This window comes from Parasteatoda tepidariorum, chromosome 11 (assembly GCF_982258835.1).
Source record: "Parasteatoda tepidariorum strain Cologne lab strain chromosome 11, Ptep-v5.0, whole genome shotgun sequence".
Lineage (NCBI taxonomy): Eukaryota > Metazoa > Arthropoda > Arachnida > Araneae > Theridiidae > Parasteatoda > Parasteatoda tepidariorum.
The window spans coordinates 76,388,349-76,405,919 of record NC_141765.1 but is presented as its reverse complement, the minus strand read 5'-3'; the positions used below and the strand labels follow the sequence as shown (position 1 = coordinate 76,405,919).

Here is a 17,571-nt window from a genome sequence, read left to right as displayed (position 1 = left end):
TGAAGTTATGTTTATTAGAAAATAAGAATGAAATATTAAATACATTTAGCAGAAATGCATGTGATTTGTTAGTTAAAACTTTACGAAAAATAATGAAGAAAAATATTATGAAATCTGCTGTATTTCCTAATATTTATTACTAAGGGACTTAAAAAATCACCTTTTTGTGAGAATGACCCATATATATATACACTAAATTAAAGAAGAAATAAGTAAAATTTCAATGCATTGCGTTAAATATTTCGTTTTAACTCAGATTACGTGATTTATTTTTCCAGAAGATGACTGGTTAATAATGGCTGGAGTGAAAGATTTTTTTTTTCTTCCATCATACTCGCCGTGCATTTTTTTTATATATCTTTGACATTTCACGAGTCTACGATTTGAAATACAGAAAATTGTTGACTCCACTCATCAAAATTATACAAGAATTCAAAACTAAGGCGGATGTGTTTAAAAAAAAACTGCTGACTTTTCAGAATCATTTTATAATTGGAAGTGAAAAAATATTAATAGTAAAATATTTTTGTAAGGAAAAGAATAGCGCATTTTTAAGATATGAGCTTTCGAAAAATGAGTAGCCCAAATTCGATTTTCAGTTGGCGAGAACTTATAAAAGTAGCCCAATCAGCTACTTGTAGCTGAATCTGGCAACACTGCTCCGAAAAATACTGTTAATAGAGTCTGACAAAGTTCTTTGATGACGGCGAAGAAAGAAATGCAACCCTGAGCAGAAAAGTTAGGGTCAAGTGTCAGACATTCCAAATGTGCTTTCGTCACGTGTTCAACTACACTGGACAAATGTTTTATAAATCCCTCAAATGAATCACTGTTTAATAATGGTAAGTCTCTCTCTTCTTGATAATTAGAATTGCTTTTTTCGATAAACTTTTATTTAAAGATTCTTTCAATTGAAAAAGATCCTCTTAGTATGGGATTATTAAGAGGTTGAAACTGTCATTCGATGTAAATTCCTCTATATTCCATGTGCATGTCGTACTCTGTGCATGCTTTTAATTGAAGTTTATATTCTTAGCAATGTGCACAAAAATGTTATTTAATAAAAGAACATTTTCAAGCAATAAAACTAATTTTCTTAATTTTTAAAACGTATTTTTAAGAATATTTTCTAGTTATAAGACAAAAATGGGATCATTAACAACTTTTGATTTTCATTTAAAATATAATTATGTATTAAATGCTTTGTTTTATTCTTATTTGTGGACGATTTTAATGTGATAATATAAATACAAGTGTTTAAATCATATAATAAATCTGAGAATACATAATTTATTCCCAATAGTTTATCAAAAAAGTTTTCGTCGCTTAGAAAAAGGGATATCCATGGCGCCAAATGTTTGAATGTTGTTAAAATTACAATTTATTACAAAGGGCTTTGACCTTCTTTTATTATTGCTATTATTATATCTACTCCTTACTGCTTGATCCCTTTTCAGAAATGAATAGAAAAATTATCTTATCTATAGATTTATATATTTTTAATTTGGAGGTGCCTCATTACACTGATATATATACTTAAAAAAGTTACGGATATCCGATATATTCAATAAAACAATTAAGGATTAAAAATACGCTGAATATCTATCCTTTTATAGGTCTTCGTGTTTTACTGAAGCTATTTACTACTAAACTGAGTAATCATCAGCTAAGAAAATAGTCAAATTCAGTGACATTGCACATCACACATAACACACTGAAAATACACCCTTCAGTGAACAACACCCTTCACACATCATTTACACTACAGCAAAAGGAAAAAAAGATCATTGGGGGAAAAAAATACTGAAAAAAGCTCTAAAGAAAGAACACCGAAAAAAAAAAAAAAAAACTTATGAAAATAAGCGTCAAGAAAAAAAATCACTTTAATAATTATATAAATTTACGTCCAATTTGATTTGAGCGAATTAAGCCCGAATTTAAAGTAATTAAATATTTATTTAAATGAAATTATAAATTTAAAAAATATCACAAGGATTACAAACATTTTAGGGTTCTTAAGCAGTTCCATAATTCCAATGTGTTGTGATAATGCTTTATTAACGAGTGATTTTTAAAAAAATTTTTTATAAAAATAAAAAATTTCATAATTTTTAATAATATTTTTAATTTAACACAAAAATTTTCCTCCTGAAAAAATATTGTTAGTTGATACATTATATATAATATTACTATTAGATTTATTATATAGTTGTACGATTAAGAAAAATAAAAATATATATGAAAACTTTATTAGTATTTTTTCATTGATCTATAATTAACATTAGAAATTTTTTAAAGAATCATGCACATTGTTTATTTTGAAGCAAATCTACTGAATCAAAAGTAAATCTTAAATAAATCTAAAACAAACAAAAAATTTGTTAATTTTAAAAAATAATGCTTTTTCATAACATCAGTAACATTATTTAATTTTTTAATTAAAATTATAAAGATGGCTTTCTTAAGACTAAATTTTATATGTAAAAACAAACGTAAACTTTGTTTTAATTTTTTTCAATTAATAAGACTTAATATTTAATAGTTCTGTCAAAATATCTTACTTACATGCATTGTAAGAAATTTTTCAAAAATAAATAAAAGATGGGACAAACAAAAGTAATCGAGTCGGACGAATCATATATGCATTCTCGGGGTGGCTACAACCAGGATACAATAAATAAAACTAAACTGCTGTTTGTAGAAAATGCAACACCATGAAGGAATCATCAGAATCAAATGAAATTCGCAGCAAATGTCAATTATAGGATATTATGCAAATTAATAAAGTTTCAGAGCCATCGCGCGTGCGTGGCGCGCGCAGCGCCCTCTGAATTGATGCTGAAAGCGTATAAATAAAGTGCTGTAGCGGGACGTTGAAAATAGTCTATGATTATTTGTTAGTGGCAAACGTTTAGTGAGACCTGAGTATGCCTCCACGACGGAAGAATAAGAAATTCAAGCAACTTACGGAGTTTGAACGAGGGAGGATAATCGGCCTTCGAGAAGGAGGATTTTCCTATCGCGCAATAGCAGCTCGTATGCAGCGGAACAGTTCCACAGTGATGCGAGTTTGGAAGCAGTGGACCGACGAGCACCGAACAACTCGAAAAACAGGCACTGGACGACAGAAGGTGACGTCAGAGCGCGATGATCGACACCTGCTCCGCATGGCGGTGAATGATCGCACAGCTTCCTCCAGGCAGCTGGCAGCACATTGGTCTACTGCTACAGGTGTACAATTGTCGGCTTCGTCAATTCGTCGTCGTCTGCTGCGCCGTGGATTGCGTGCAAGGGTGCCATTATACAGGATTCCCCTCACGGCGGATCATCGACGGCTGCGTCGGCAGTGGGCTCTTGAGCACAGAGACTGGCGAGCTGATTGGCACCAAGTTGTCTTTTCAGATGAATCACGCTTCAATTTGTGGACCCATGATGGCCGTGTTCGTGTTAGACGTTATGCCGGTCAACGCTGCCTTCCTGAGTGTATTATTGAACGACATAGTGGTCGAACACCCGGAGTTATGGTCTGGGGTGCGATTTCGTATCATGGACGATCCAATTTGATACGAATTGAGGGTAATCTCAATAGCAACAGATACGTCCGTGAAGTGCTACAGCCCGAAGTCGTTCCTTTCCTTCAAGGCATCCCTGGAGCTATCTTTCAGCAGGATAATGCACGCCCACATGTTGCGCGGACTGTTAGAGACTTCTGTTCAGCACAACGCATGCAACTTCTTCCTTGGCCTGCTTATTCGCCGGATATGTCGCCTATTGAGCACGTGTGGGATATGGTTGGTCGGCGTCTCACTCGTGATCCGCGTCCTGCAGTTTCCAAAGACGAACTTTGGTTGCGCATACAAGCGATATGGAATTCTCTTCCTCAAGCAGATATTCAACATCTGTTTGACTCCATGCCACGTCGTATAGCAGCACTTATTGCAGCGCGTGGTGGCTGCACCAAATACTGATTTCGGACGCTTAATTTGTTTCTTTTGTTTTGAAAATTTCATCATTTATTTGTATCAGTACAAGTCGTTTCTGCATTAAATTTCATTTGATTCTGATGATTCTTTCATGGTGTTGCATTTTCTACAAACAGCAGTTTATTTCGGTAGCAGTTTATTTGGAGAGTTTGATTTACTTAATGTATCACTACTTAATTCAAAATAAAATTTATTTAGTTACACTTTGAAGTGGCTTGGATAAGATATGTTAGAATTAAAATGAAAGCAAAAATAAGACATTATAAAAACTTTACCTACCTCTTTTTAATTTTTTCCCTCCGTACGAAAACCTTTATGAAAAGGTTAAGTAAAAGAAAGTTTTGAATTATTTTGAAGGAAAAAAAAGCGTACTTTTGAACCATCGCTAGACGTTATTTTTTAAATTAATCTCTTTAACAAAATTAATAGCTTTATACTTAAACTGTTAAAAATACACTACTTTTAAACAGTGAAAACATCATTTAATTTTTGATTTAATTAAAAAAAATCATTAGTTTTAACTAACAGCCGATTTCTTAAAAAAGTTAAAGCAACTTTGTTTTAATTTTTTCAAAAATAAAAACAGCTTAATATCTGCAGTATTAAAAATATAAAAATAATGATAGAAGAAGGGGGAAAAAACAAGTAATTAATATGTATTGAGAAATTCTTAAAAAGTAAGAAAAAATGGCTAGAAAAACTATCAAAATTCACTCAAATTAAGTATTAAACGAGTAAAAAAACAAAAAGAAGAAAAAAGAGTGGCTTTCAAAAATTTTAATTTTATTTTATTTAAAATAATAAAGTTGGATTGATAATAAAGTTGGTCGAATGTAAAAAAATAATTGTAACTACGTTTTAATTTTTAAAAATAAAAACGACTTAAGATTTATTGGTTTAAAAATAATAAAATTTTATCAAATTATTATACGTACATGCATTGAATAGCAGTGGGCGAAGTAAGAAATGTTATATCGTGATACATCGTCTGTTAGACATCGCTATGTAGCGATGTATTGCGAATTATAATATATTCAAAAATTATCTATCAGAAATCTTTAAATCTATCAAAAATAAATAAAAGGAATAAATCTATTAACACAGAAAATGTTAAATCTAAAAAGATGCTTCAATAACAGCAAATAGTATTGCTTAATTTTTTCAATTTAAATAATAAAGATATCTAAGTAAAAACAAAACCAAGCTTTATTTTAATTTTTTATAAATTAAAAATGACTTAAGATTTATTGGTTTGAAAATATAATAAAACCGTAACAAAATATTTTACTTACATCTATTAATAATTAAAAGAAAAGAAATGAAAGTAAAAAACAAACCAAAGAAATTTTCACTGTAGTAAAACGTTTTTTAAATTATTTGTTGAAAAAAAAAGCAGTGTATTTGAAACATCATTAGACTTTCTTTTATTTAAAATAATAAAGTTGTATTAGCTAATGGTCAAAATCTATGCTTAATAAATGTCAAAATAAATTCAAGTTTTTTAATTATTTATTATTATTTTCCTTTTTGAAAATAAAAGCAACTAAAGATTTATTTGTTTAAAAATGATACTATCTGACAAATTATGAAACAAACAAGTATTGAAAGAATTTTAGGAAAAATTAAAAAAAGGAAAAATAAGAATACTTTAAGTACTAAAAAACGTCAAATCATTGCTTAACTTTTTATTTAGTTAAAAAAAAAATTGTCTTAACTAATAGCCAAATTAAAAAAAAAAGTAACGCGAACTTTGTTTTCATTTTCTCAAAAATAAAAGCAAATTAAATAAATGTAGGCGTTGTTTTAATTTTTTTTATAATTAAAAATGACTGAAGATTTATTGGTTTAAAAATAATCAAATTCTATCAAATTATTATATTTACGTGCAATGAATAATTTTTTTTTTAAAAATCTAACTTTTTATAACAAAGTTAAATACAGAAAACTCCTATTAAATGATATGGTTTAAAATGAAAAACAATAATTAAAAAAAGTCAATGAAGAATCTTTTGTTTATTCATATTTTCTTTTCATTAATAGATTGAGTTCAGAACGAAAATTCAAAATTTCAGCTATTGCGCAGCGATCGCAAAGTAACAGTAGGTCTGCTAAAAATAATTGACAAGAATCGCTAAATCCCGACAGACTAAAAAGAAATAAAAGTGACGAAATATTGCTCAATTAAACAATCGCTAAGCAACAAAAGTCTCACTGAAAATAATTTACCAAAAACGTTAAATCCTGACGAAATAGAATGCACAATGGTAGCAAAATAACGCAAGTCAGGCTGAAAATAATCTTCAATAAACGTAAAATCCCTAAGACAAAAATGGCGCATAAAGAAACTATGCATAGCATTCTATATATCAACCATCGAGAATTTCAACGGTGATCCTCGCACGAAACCGGGAGCTTTGATTCAATTCGCTCTTCGTCGTCATATAACATCACGAAACTAACATCGTCTTTGTAAGAACTGGTATAACGTTCTCATATTTGAGGGAACCAAAGAAAATATGATTAAAATCAGAGGATAAAAATAAACGATTTATTTTCCGGAAAAAGTACAGTCACAAAACTGAGTGACAAACTTAAAATAAATTAAAATACAAAAGTGTATAACACTGAGTTGTAGTAAATACTTTGTGATTTCACAGAGTTATATATGCTGGGAAAAGTGCGGAATAACAAAAATGCTTGGAATAATCTAACAATCTAATCAAGACAAATCTAACTTTCCTTCCAGACCTAGTAGTTACTTCTGGCTTTACCATGGGAGACTGTTTGGTAGAGTCTGCAACTTCATCAGATAAAAAATAGGCTGGTTTTAATCTGTCTATAAAAGCACTAGCTTTCTGTCCTTCAAGATCTAAAACAAAAACATTTTTTAGTTCGTGAAATTACTTTAAATGGGCCTTTATAGGGCTGTTCCAAAGGACGTCGGACACTGTCTATTCTGACAAAAACGTGGCTACAAGTCTACAGATCTTTACTGATGAAGATTGGACGAGTGACACCACGAGTATTCAGAGGAACAGGGCGTAAATCTCTAATTTTTTCACAAAATTTCTGTAAAAAATTAGAGTGAGATGTTACAGTTTTAGAAAAAGAGTTCTGAAAAAATTCACCTGGAAAGCGTATAGAACAACCATACACCATTTCAACTGGTGTACAATCGATATCTTCCTTTAAACTTGAGCGAATGCCCAACAAAACTGTTGGTCAAATTTCCATCCAGCGCACAGTTAGGTGGCATTTAATTGCATTTTTCAGGATTCCATGAAACCTTTCGATAGCTCCATTACACTTTGGATTGTAAGCTACCGTCCTGGTTTTCTGTGTTCCTAAAAACTTGGTCAAGGAAGAAAAAAAAAAAATTCAGATTCGAACAGACGATCTCGATCAGTTGTGACAGTCTCTGGAACGCCGAATCTCGCTATCCAACCAGCAAAGAACGTTTTTGCAACTGCGTCAGCTGTCTGATTTTGCATTGGAAATGCCTCAGGCCACCTAGATAAACGGTCAATACATGTAAGTATGTATCTGTAATCTCTTGACGGTGGTAGAGGACCCACGATATCTAAATGAACATGCGAAAATCTGGCACTAGGAAGTCCATATTCTCCTAGAGAGGATTTCGTGTGATGTCCAACTTTAGATTTTTGGCATGAGAGGCAAGTCTTGCGCCAAAGCTTTATGTCTTTGGCCATGGATTTCCTTACGAATCTTTTCCTGATGAGGTCTAAAGTTACTCTTCCTCCGGGATGAGATAAGCCATGAAAAGTCTGAAAAATTCTCCAACGAAAGTCTTTAGGAATGTATGGTCTTATATCACTAGTTGAAACATCTCAAATTATTTTTGAATTTGGGAGATTCATAGGTTTTAGTTCGTAACCGGAATTAGACTTAAGTAAAGAGTGAAGTTCCGTGTCATTAACCTGTGCCTCCGCAATCTCTTCAAAATTAATATCACTTGAATTATTAAAACTAAGGGAAGAAATTCTCGAAAAAGTGTCAGCAACTATATTTTGACTACCGGGAATTTGTCTTAAATCTGTAGTGTACTGACTAATAAACTCTAAATGTCGCATTTTTCTTGGAGAGCATTTTTCACTTTTTTGTTGAATGAGAGTCTTGTGTTTATTGAATGAGAGGCGTAAATGAGAGGCTTGTGATCAGTGTACACTAGAAAATTTCGACCTCCAAGCATGTGCCGAAGATGTTTGATTCATGAATAAATTGCAAGCAATTCCCTATCATAGGTGCTGTATTTTTGCTCTGCAGTATTAAGTTTGCAAGAATAAAAACAAAGGCTGAAATTCATTGTTTACTTTTTGTTGCAGAACTGCACCAATAGCAAAATCTGACGAATTTACAGCAAGAGATAAATTTGCATTTGGTAATGGGCGTGCTAGCAAAACAGCATTTGCAATAGCATCTTTAACTGCCTCCAAAGCAGTAATTTACCTATCAGTCCAAACTAGAGGTGTTTTATCTTTTTTAGCTTTACCCTTAGTTAAATCGTGTAAACAAGATTAGATTTTAGCTGCATTTTTAAAAAATGTGTGATCGAAATTTACCGTAGCTAAAAATCTGCGTAATTGTTCTACAGATTTAGGTAAAGGAAAGTCTTTTAAAGCTTTTACTTTTTCAGGTATAGGTAGAATACCATTTTTTGAAACTAAATATCCCAAAAAATTAATTTCATTAACACCAAAAACACATTTTTCTAAGTTATTTATTAAATTGAAACCGTTTAAACGTTTAAGAACTTTGTCTAAATCAGATTTATGCTTTTCTTCGGTTTCAAAGAAAATGAAAATATCATCCAAATATGCTATACAGCAATCTATGTCTCTTAAAACATTATCAATAAAATGTTGAAATGTTTGTGCAGCATTTCTTAAACCGAAAGGCATAAATATATATTCAAAAAGTCCAATTGGGATGTTAACTGCTGTTAGGTACATCGGAAGTTTCAACTCTCATTTGGTTACATACTTTTACTAAATCTAATTTAGAAAATACACTTTTGCCATTTAAATTATGCGAAAAATCCTGGATATGAGGTATCGGATATCTATCAGGACTAGTTTTGGCATTTAAACGACGAAAATCACCACATATTCGAAATTCTCAATTTTTCTTTGGAACTAAATGTATCGGGCTTGCCCACGGGCTTTTAGATGGACGAACAATACCTTGCTTTATTAAATCGGCAAATTCTTTACGAACAATTTCTCAGGCGATAAACGTCTTGCTTTAGAAAAAAGTTCAAATGTTTCAATGCAATGTGTCGCATCGTAGTCTTCCCTTATGAAAAAAATCGAGGTATAAATGAGGTATAAACGAGGTATATTTGAAAGGTATAAAGGAGGTTGTTATTTAAATACGTCGTTAAGGTTGAAAAGGGTGCAAATGAATACCTCAAAATCAATCTCAAATATACCTTAAATATACCTCCAGAGTTTCAACCTGAGGTGTTTAATTTTACATCTGTGGAGAGGTAGATATTTACTACTTTAAAGTGTTTTATTTTCAACCTTAGGTTATTACTTATCTGTCTGAAGTATATTTTTTTACACTTGTGGAAATATTTTTTCAACAACCTAGGGTGTGTCATTTTACACTTCAGGTTATTATAAATCAACCTCAGGTGTATTTTGTTCTACCTCAGGAAATTATTTTTCAACCTCAGGTATATAATTTTATGCTTGTAGAGGTATATATTTATCAACCTGTGGTGCGTCGTTTACACTTCTGGTTGTTATAAATCAACCTCAGGTGTATTTTGTTCTACTTCAGGTGATTATTTTTCAACCTCAGGTATATAATTTTATGCTTGTAGAGGTATATATTTATCAACCAATGGAGTGTCGTTTTACACTTCTGGTTGTTGTAAATCAACCTCGGGTGTATTTTGTTCTACTTCAGGAAATTATTTTTCAACCTCAGGTATATAATTTTATGTTTGTAGAGGTATATATTTATCAACCAATGGAGTGTCGTTTTACACTTCTGGTTGTTGTAAATCAACCTCGGGTGTATTTTGTTCTACTTCAGGAAATTATTTTTCAACCTCAGGTATATAATTTTATGTTTGTAGAGGTATATATTTATCAATCTGTGGTGCGTCGTTTTACACTTTTGGTTGTTATAAATCAACCTGAAGTGTATTTGCAACACTTGGAAAGGTTATTTTTTATTAACGTCACTCGTTCCATGTTCTACCTTAAGTTATTATTTCGTAACTTCAAGTATATATTTTTATATTTTTAGAAGTATTAATTTATCAACCAAAGATGTGACATTTTACACTTTAGGCTTATGTAGCTCAACCTAAAGCTGTTTTTTAAATATTTACGAAGGTGAGGAGTTATACGGACCACCTAGTTTATTAATTTTTAGAATCACTATATAAAAAATATAATGTATAAAGATATTATATATATTATATGAAGAATAAAGTATATCATTACATTTTTTTCACTAGTAGAGATCATTTATCAACCTGAAGTTCTTAATATTAAACCTTCGGCAGTAATTGCTTCTTTTGTTAAGCTATAAAAGAGAGTTTCAAATGCATAATTCTTCTATAATTTTAATAGATTGAATTAAATCATCTTGAAATAACACTTATCCAAATTCTACAGTTAGTAAAAATTATTTATGGGAACTCATACTCGTACTTTTAGAAGATAGTTGTCTAAGGTGGTTCAATTTTTAAAGCTATAAAACTGCAAATTTAAATAATTAGTCAGCTGAAATTCAAATTACTTTTATTTAAAACTAAAATTTCATTTTTTTTAACAAACCAACGAAATTATTTTAAATACTGTTTCCGTCTACCTGTTGAAACTTGTAATTATTGGAACCTAAAAGAAAAAAAAATGTATTAGTAAGAAAGTCATATTTACAATAATAGTGGCAGGTTTTAAACTATTAAAATTTAAGAATTTGTTTTATTTATGATTTAAATTAACTGTGTGAAATTAATTTTCCTTTTCAGAAAAATAGTATTACTCTTCTGCCATTTCTATTCAATCCTCGCAGCTAAAAAGCATAACAGGTACCACAGCCACAAAATAAAGTACACTGAAGACAGTACTACCATTAGCAACATTTACAGAAATTCAAATATATAATTCCAATCTTTTTATGCAATTTTAACACTTTTTATTTTTCCATGCATCTGGTATCATTATGATACTTGTAAGTTTGATAATTATATACTTTTTCATTTTTACTTACAAATCTTTAAACTCAATAAACCTAGTCTATATTTTTAAACTTTTTGTCAGACTTCATGAAACAAATAGCTTTTTTATAAGTTTTCGACGCTGCAGCGTCAAAAATGATTCTGAAAAGGATTTCCGTTATTGTCAATCACATCAGAATTTCTTAAAAAATAGTTATTTTAATATTTTTTTAATAAATGTAATCAAGAATCAACAATCGTTTAATAAATTAAAATTTTAAAGTTATCTACCAATTTTTTTTCTTTTTTTACACTCAATCGAATAGAACAAATTACAAGCTGATAAGGAGCATTTATTTTAAAGTTGTGTATAATTTTTTGTGAGGAAAATGTCTAAGAGAGAATTATTTGAAGTAATACTTTTAAAATAAGTTGAGTACAATATCTCCTATATGACTTATAATACCGAGCAGAATAAACCTAATAGTTAGTTGTTACAAACATTTGTTTAAATATATAAGCGCATCCCATAGAATGAAATTTTAAAAAATGCATATTACTTTCAACAATAAATGTTTTTTATTTGCAATTGATTTTATTCAATTCAGCACTAAAATTGCATAAGAAACTATACTGACTTATTTCTAAAAAATTTATTTCCGAAAGTCGTTTATTTTTGAAGTAGTGAACCATAAGCAGCTGCATAAAAATGCTCATAACCTTGAAAAATACTACCATATAAACTTAAAATCGGATTTAATTTGATTCTGCTCGATATCCTATTAAGTAATAACAATCTGCTTAGTAAATAATTAACGCGGGTAAATTGCGAAAATATAAGATGTACTGAAAATAGCAGTTTTGTGATCAAACATAAAAAAGTGAGCTAGTACAAGTACTAGTTTTCAATTATCAAATATCTAGCAAACTATTGTTATCAACAATTACATAAATTCTGTATTTTATTAGGAGAGATTACTTTTTCTTTTTGGTATAAATTCAGAACTATTTCATAGGGGAAGACTGAGCAGTAACTTGCTAGTCACTTCTTCTTCGCTGTGCTGCACATGTGCTATATATAGCCTAGGTCATCTCAGCAATATCAGGGAACTGTGGATATAAGCTCAGTAAATATATATATATAAGGAAAAGAAATAGCATGTTAATCTGAATGCAGTGTTATTATACATATTTTCACTCATAAACAACAATATAAACTTTGCAACAGATATCCAAGCAAACGATAAGCATACAGCTATAGTAGAATTTTAAAGCAAAATAGCAATTTTAAAAATCTTTCAATTTTCAAGAATTTATTTATTAGAGAAATTATGAACATTTTACTTGAATAATCAGATTGCATACTGCTACGTTAAAACATATACATTTAAGCAAAATAAAAAGAATAGTAATATTTGAATAAATTGCAAACAATAAAATATACTGTGCGTAACCTGGTGTAACGATTCACCAGTAACGTTACCCTAAACCAGTGGTTTCCAAACTTGATGTTACTACGCCTCCCTTAAAAATATTTAATCATTTGGCGCCCCCCCCCTGAAGATTTCATAAAATAAAAACACAAACATTAAAACGATATTTTAATATTGTTTTTAATGAGATGGATGTGCTTGTCTATTAGCACAAAGTTTATCAAATCTTGGTGTTTGTGACGATATAGCTACTCGTAGCTCTTTTTCTACAAGTAAACGAGCTCGATATTTGGATTTCATTGCAGCCAAGGCAGAAAATCCCGTTTCGCATAAATATGATGTTGCGAACGGCAGCAGTACTTTCAAAGCTTTGTTTGACAAAGTGTTATATTCTGTTTGAAGATTCAACCAGAATTGAACCAGAGATACAGTCTGAAATTTATGTTTTAATGTAGTATCACAAGATAATTCAATCAATTTTTCTTTTTCAATACTTGTCAATCCAAATTCATCATCTTCTTCGTCGATAAATGGATTCTGTATCCACGCAAACTTTTTAAAATCAAAATCACCAAAATAATTCGAAAATTGAAGCAACAAACCATTCAAGTGTTCCACAAAGAGATTTTTGTTTGCTTCTATGTTATCTCGGGGGCATAAATTTAAACGTGGAAACATGTCAATCTTATTTTTTTGCAAATTTGATTTCCATAGCTCCACTTTTTTAATAAATGCTTTCACTTTGTCTTTTTGTATAAGCAAATGCATTTGCGGTCCTTGCATTGATTTATTAAGAACACTCAGTTTTTCAAAAATGTCAACCAAATATGTAAGTTTAACGATAAAATTATCATCCCTAAACATATGGCCGTCCTCATTATGATTTTCCTCGAGAAACATAGCAATTTCTTCTTTGAGTTCAAGTACCCTTTGAATCACTTTTGCACGAGATAGCCAGCGCACTTCACAATAATACAGAAGTGACGTGTAATTAGCTCGCATATCTTCACACAGTTTTGCGAACAACCTTGCTTTTAATGGACTGTTTTTTATGTAATTTATAACTTTCGTTACTTTTACAAAAACATTGTTAAGTTCCTCGCTTATAGTTTTTGATACGAGAGCTGCTCTGTGGAGCATGCAGTGCGTCCAGAGAACCTCAGGAGCTTTCATTTTAACTAGCGTTTGAAGACCAGTTTTGTGTCCCGCCATTGATTGTGCACCGTCAGTACAGAGTCCAATGCAATTATTCCACAATATGTCGTTCTCATTAAAAAATCTGTCTATTATTTTGAAAATTTCATTGGATGTGGCTCTGTCAGGAATTGGTTTGCAAAATAAGATATCTTCAATTATATTAGTATCGTCAACATATCGAACATATGCAATTAAATGTGCGTCTTTAGCTACATCAGTAGCTTCATCTACTTGTATGGCGAATTTAGAAGTACGCATTCGAGAAACTAATTGGTCACAAAGATCTTCAGATATATCATCAATTCTTCTTCCAATTGTATTATCAGCAAGCGGTATTTGTCGCAGCTGATTCGCATAAGATTGACCAAACATTGTTTTGACCATATCAATAGCTGCTGGCAAAACTAAGGTTTCTGCTATTGTGTGGGGTTTTTTACATTGCGCGATTCTGTAAGACACTAGGTATGATGCTAGTAATGCATTTGATGGAATATGAACAATTTTTTTGAAATTTTGCTTGTTTTAAGATAACTCATCCAATTTTCTTTGAAAAAATTCTTGGGGCTTACCAACGTATTCAGAATGAATAGTTTCAAGGTGCCGTTTCAATTTGCCGGGTCTCATACTATCAGCAGCCAAAACTTTTGAACACAACAAACACATTGGTTTTTCCACATTATCGTGAATAATATTAGTAAATCCAAACGATAAATAGGATAAGTCGTATTTCCTTGTCTTGGGAGTTCTTCCTTCCTGTTCCTTGTGGCTTGTATTCCCACTACTTGTGCCAACATCAGAATCTTCATTATTAGTGGATTTTCGCTTATATCCTATCAAAAACTTATCCATTTGTCTGGAAATATTAGGAATAATATTATATTATTCTAAAAAAATAAAACTATTAAATATTTAAAAAAAAAAATAGTGCGTGGAGTCGCTCCGCGCGGAAGAAGTGAAGCGTCGTAATGTGGAAATGAAAATTGGAAGGGGTTGAAATAGATTTTTAGTGAAATCATATTGTTTCTTTAAGACAAACTTTATTAGCATTGCTTACAATTTACAATTGATCGCATCTTTTAATTATCATTTTCTACACGCATGCGTTCAAGTGCCACGCATTCACTCTCGCTCTGTCTCTTTCTATTCCCCCTCCCCACGAGCGTCGAACGTTTAACACAACAGTGCTTTCATACCCCATACCTGCCAACTTTTAATCCCTTCCATTATCATTTTTCCCAGTGGTATTAAAATGGAATTAAAACTTCAATTTTAAGCAAACAAATACGTATTATTTGAGAAAACTTACTTTGACAACCATGATAGTAACGCATATTAATATATGTGCTTAATTTTTGTAAGAATAAAGGTGATCAATATCATTTAAAAATTAAGATTATAAAAAAAAAAATAGTATATAATTACTACCACTTTAAATATGAAAATAATATCTTCCGGAAAATCCGGTGGAGTTGACAGGTATAATACCCCCTCCACGGTAGCGTTAAACGTTTAACGCAACCTTGTTGAAAGTCGCATTAGAAGTTTCACTTATAAAATAAAAACCGGCAAAAATAAAAATAAAAAACATAGAAAAATAAGTATCTAAAGCAGAGTATCTATGTGCATCAAAGTATTTTTTAATTGTATTTAATAAAAATATATAATTATTAACTTTTTAAATACAATACTTTGTTTCATTTTAAAATTTTTTCGCTTAGTTAAAAAATATTAATAATAAAATATATTTTTTTAAAAAAAATTATAATAAGGTCAGCTTATTTCTAAATGCTCTAAATTTCAGTAAGGTATTCTTGGCGAATTTAAAAAAAATATCGCTTTGTTTTCTTTAACGCCAATATTACCTACTATGTTTTTCTCTCACTTCGTGCGCTCAACGAACGTAAAGAGAAATCTAGTTTCCATGACAACGGTAGCGTTAAACGTTTAACGCAACCTTGTTGGAAGTCGCATTAGAAGTTTCACTTCAATAAAACTATTAAATTACTTACTATTATGATCAGTGGGCAATCACGTCAATAACAATAGAAACACAACCTAGCACTGCTGAACCAATTAAATATTAGCTGTGACACGAAACAAGTTAGTGAGCTAAACGTGCGTCGATCTTTTCTGCATGTGTGGCATCCAGTGGCGTCAGTGCGCGCTCATCTGGCTTTTGTTAAGTTGTGTCGGTCGCCAAATTAGTGTCGCCAAATTAACGACGGTCTAGGTATATGGATGCTAAGTTACGAAATGTTTAGTTGAACTATGCGCGATAAAGCACGATGATATTTTTTCATTTATTCTCTCAGGTTTTACATAGAAAACTTTAGCAGTAATTTGGAAAATTGTTCACTGTGACTAATTTTCGCGGCTCCCTTTAGACTAGTCCGCGCCTCCCTAGGGAGGCGCGCCTCCCAGTTTGGAAAACGCTGCCCTAAACAGCGGCGAGAAATATTTCGATTGTTCTCTCATATTGCTAAGCCTACACCAATAGCCTCTAAGAATATCTTCCAACTTAAATTATTTAAGATCAGGAGGCGTCTTTAAAACAAAAATAATAAAATTTAAGTTAGAAAATTTAAGCATATTTGATTAAAAGTGATAAAACTAAATTAATAAATGTCAAGCACACTTACCTACCGAATTTCGAATAGACTTTCGACTGTCAACATACACGCCATTTTCCTGCTCGCACGGAACTCTGGGAAGTGAGCTAGTTAATATGAAGTGTACTTTAAACAACCTTAAAACAAACTTAGATATAAATAAAATGACTTCATTCACCTCAATAAATACCTCTCTCTCTTTAGTTGAAATAAGGTATCTTTTTTTATACCTCGTAAATACCTCATTCTCGTTAGTTGATATAAGGTTGATTTTCTTGTACCTCATAAATACCTCTTTTGTTACAAGTGTAAGAAAAGCAACCTCGTATACCTTAAAAATCACCTTATCAGTCTGGTTGATTTAAAGTGGATTTAAGACAACCTCAAAATAAGCTTAGGTATAAATAAAATGACTTCATATACCTCAATAAATACCTAACTCTCTTTAATTGAAATAAGGAAAAAAATTTTATACCTGAAAAATACCTCTTTTGTTACATGTGTAAGAAAATCAACCTGGTATACCTTAAAAATCACCTTATCAGTCTGGTTTATTTGAAGTGAATTTTAAACAACCTCAAAACAAGCTGAAGTGTATATATAACAACCTCGTACACCTTAATTACAACCTTTACGAGGTATAATTTTTATTGCTGTTTTCTCAGAAACCTTAAATATACCTCAAAGCAACCTTGATACCTCAAAAATACCTCAAATCATCCTTAAATGTACCTTAAATTTTCGTATGGGTTGACACAATTTCTTGTGGTTTCAATGAGATGCATGTTGGTTCACTAATTATATTACAAAAAGGGTTCGAAAAAATTAACACTAAAAGTATTTTTTTGTGGCTTTGTTATGTCATTATCTCCTTTCTTTTTTGAGGGAAATGATGGTTAATTTTTTCCAAAGAGAAACATTGTTTCACACGTTTTTCCGTTGAATTGAATGAAACCAATTGCGAGATGATCGGACCAATAATTTAGAAGTTATATTTGTTTTTTTTTATATAAAAAGTGCACATTTGTAGCTATTTACGCATTTAACATTGTTATCTAAACAAGTGGGGCGTTGTTTTCTATGTAATTTTTTAAAACGTTGAATCGAATAAGTCTATGCAATAATCAGTAGATTGAATAGTTTAAAAGCGC

General features: G+C 30.9%; 2 protein-coding genes across 6 annotated transcripts in view; one reads left to right on the top strand and one right to left on the bottom strand.

Annotated features, from left to right (window-relative positions):
• The first annotated feature begins 533 nt into the window (after nt 1-533).
• Nucleotides 534-17,571, top strand: part of LOC107452153 (rho guanine nucleotide exchange factor 17) — a 314,558-nt gene continuing 297,520 nt past the window's right edge. Inside the window, exon 1 of one of the 5 annotated variants that reach the window (XR_015430560.1) lies at nt 534-842. The gene's annotated coding sequence lies outside the window, so the exon portion shown is untranslated. The remainder of the gene's footprint in view (nt 843-17,571) is intronic. The other 4 variants (XM_087155436.1, XM_087155434.1, XM_087155432.1 and 1 more) reach the window with 4 other exon arrangements.
• Nucleotides 12,795-17,205, bottom strand: LOC147801843 (zinc finger BED domain-containing protein 5-like). The gene is made up of 3 exons (XM_087154512.1): nt 17,153-17,205; nt 14,381-14,664; nt 12,795-14,281 (listed from the first exon to the last, which is right to left on the bottom strand). The coding sequence occupies exons 1-3, from the start codon at nt 17,203-17,205 to the stop codon at nt 12,795-12,797; spliced, it is 1,824 nt and encodes a 607-aa protein (XP_087010638.1).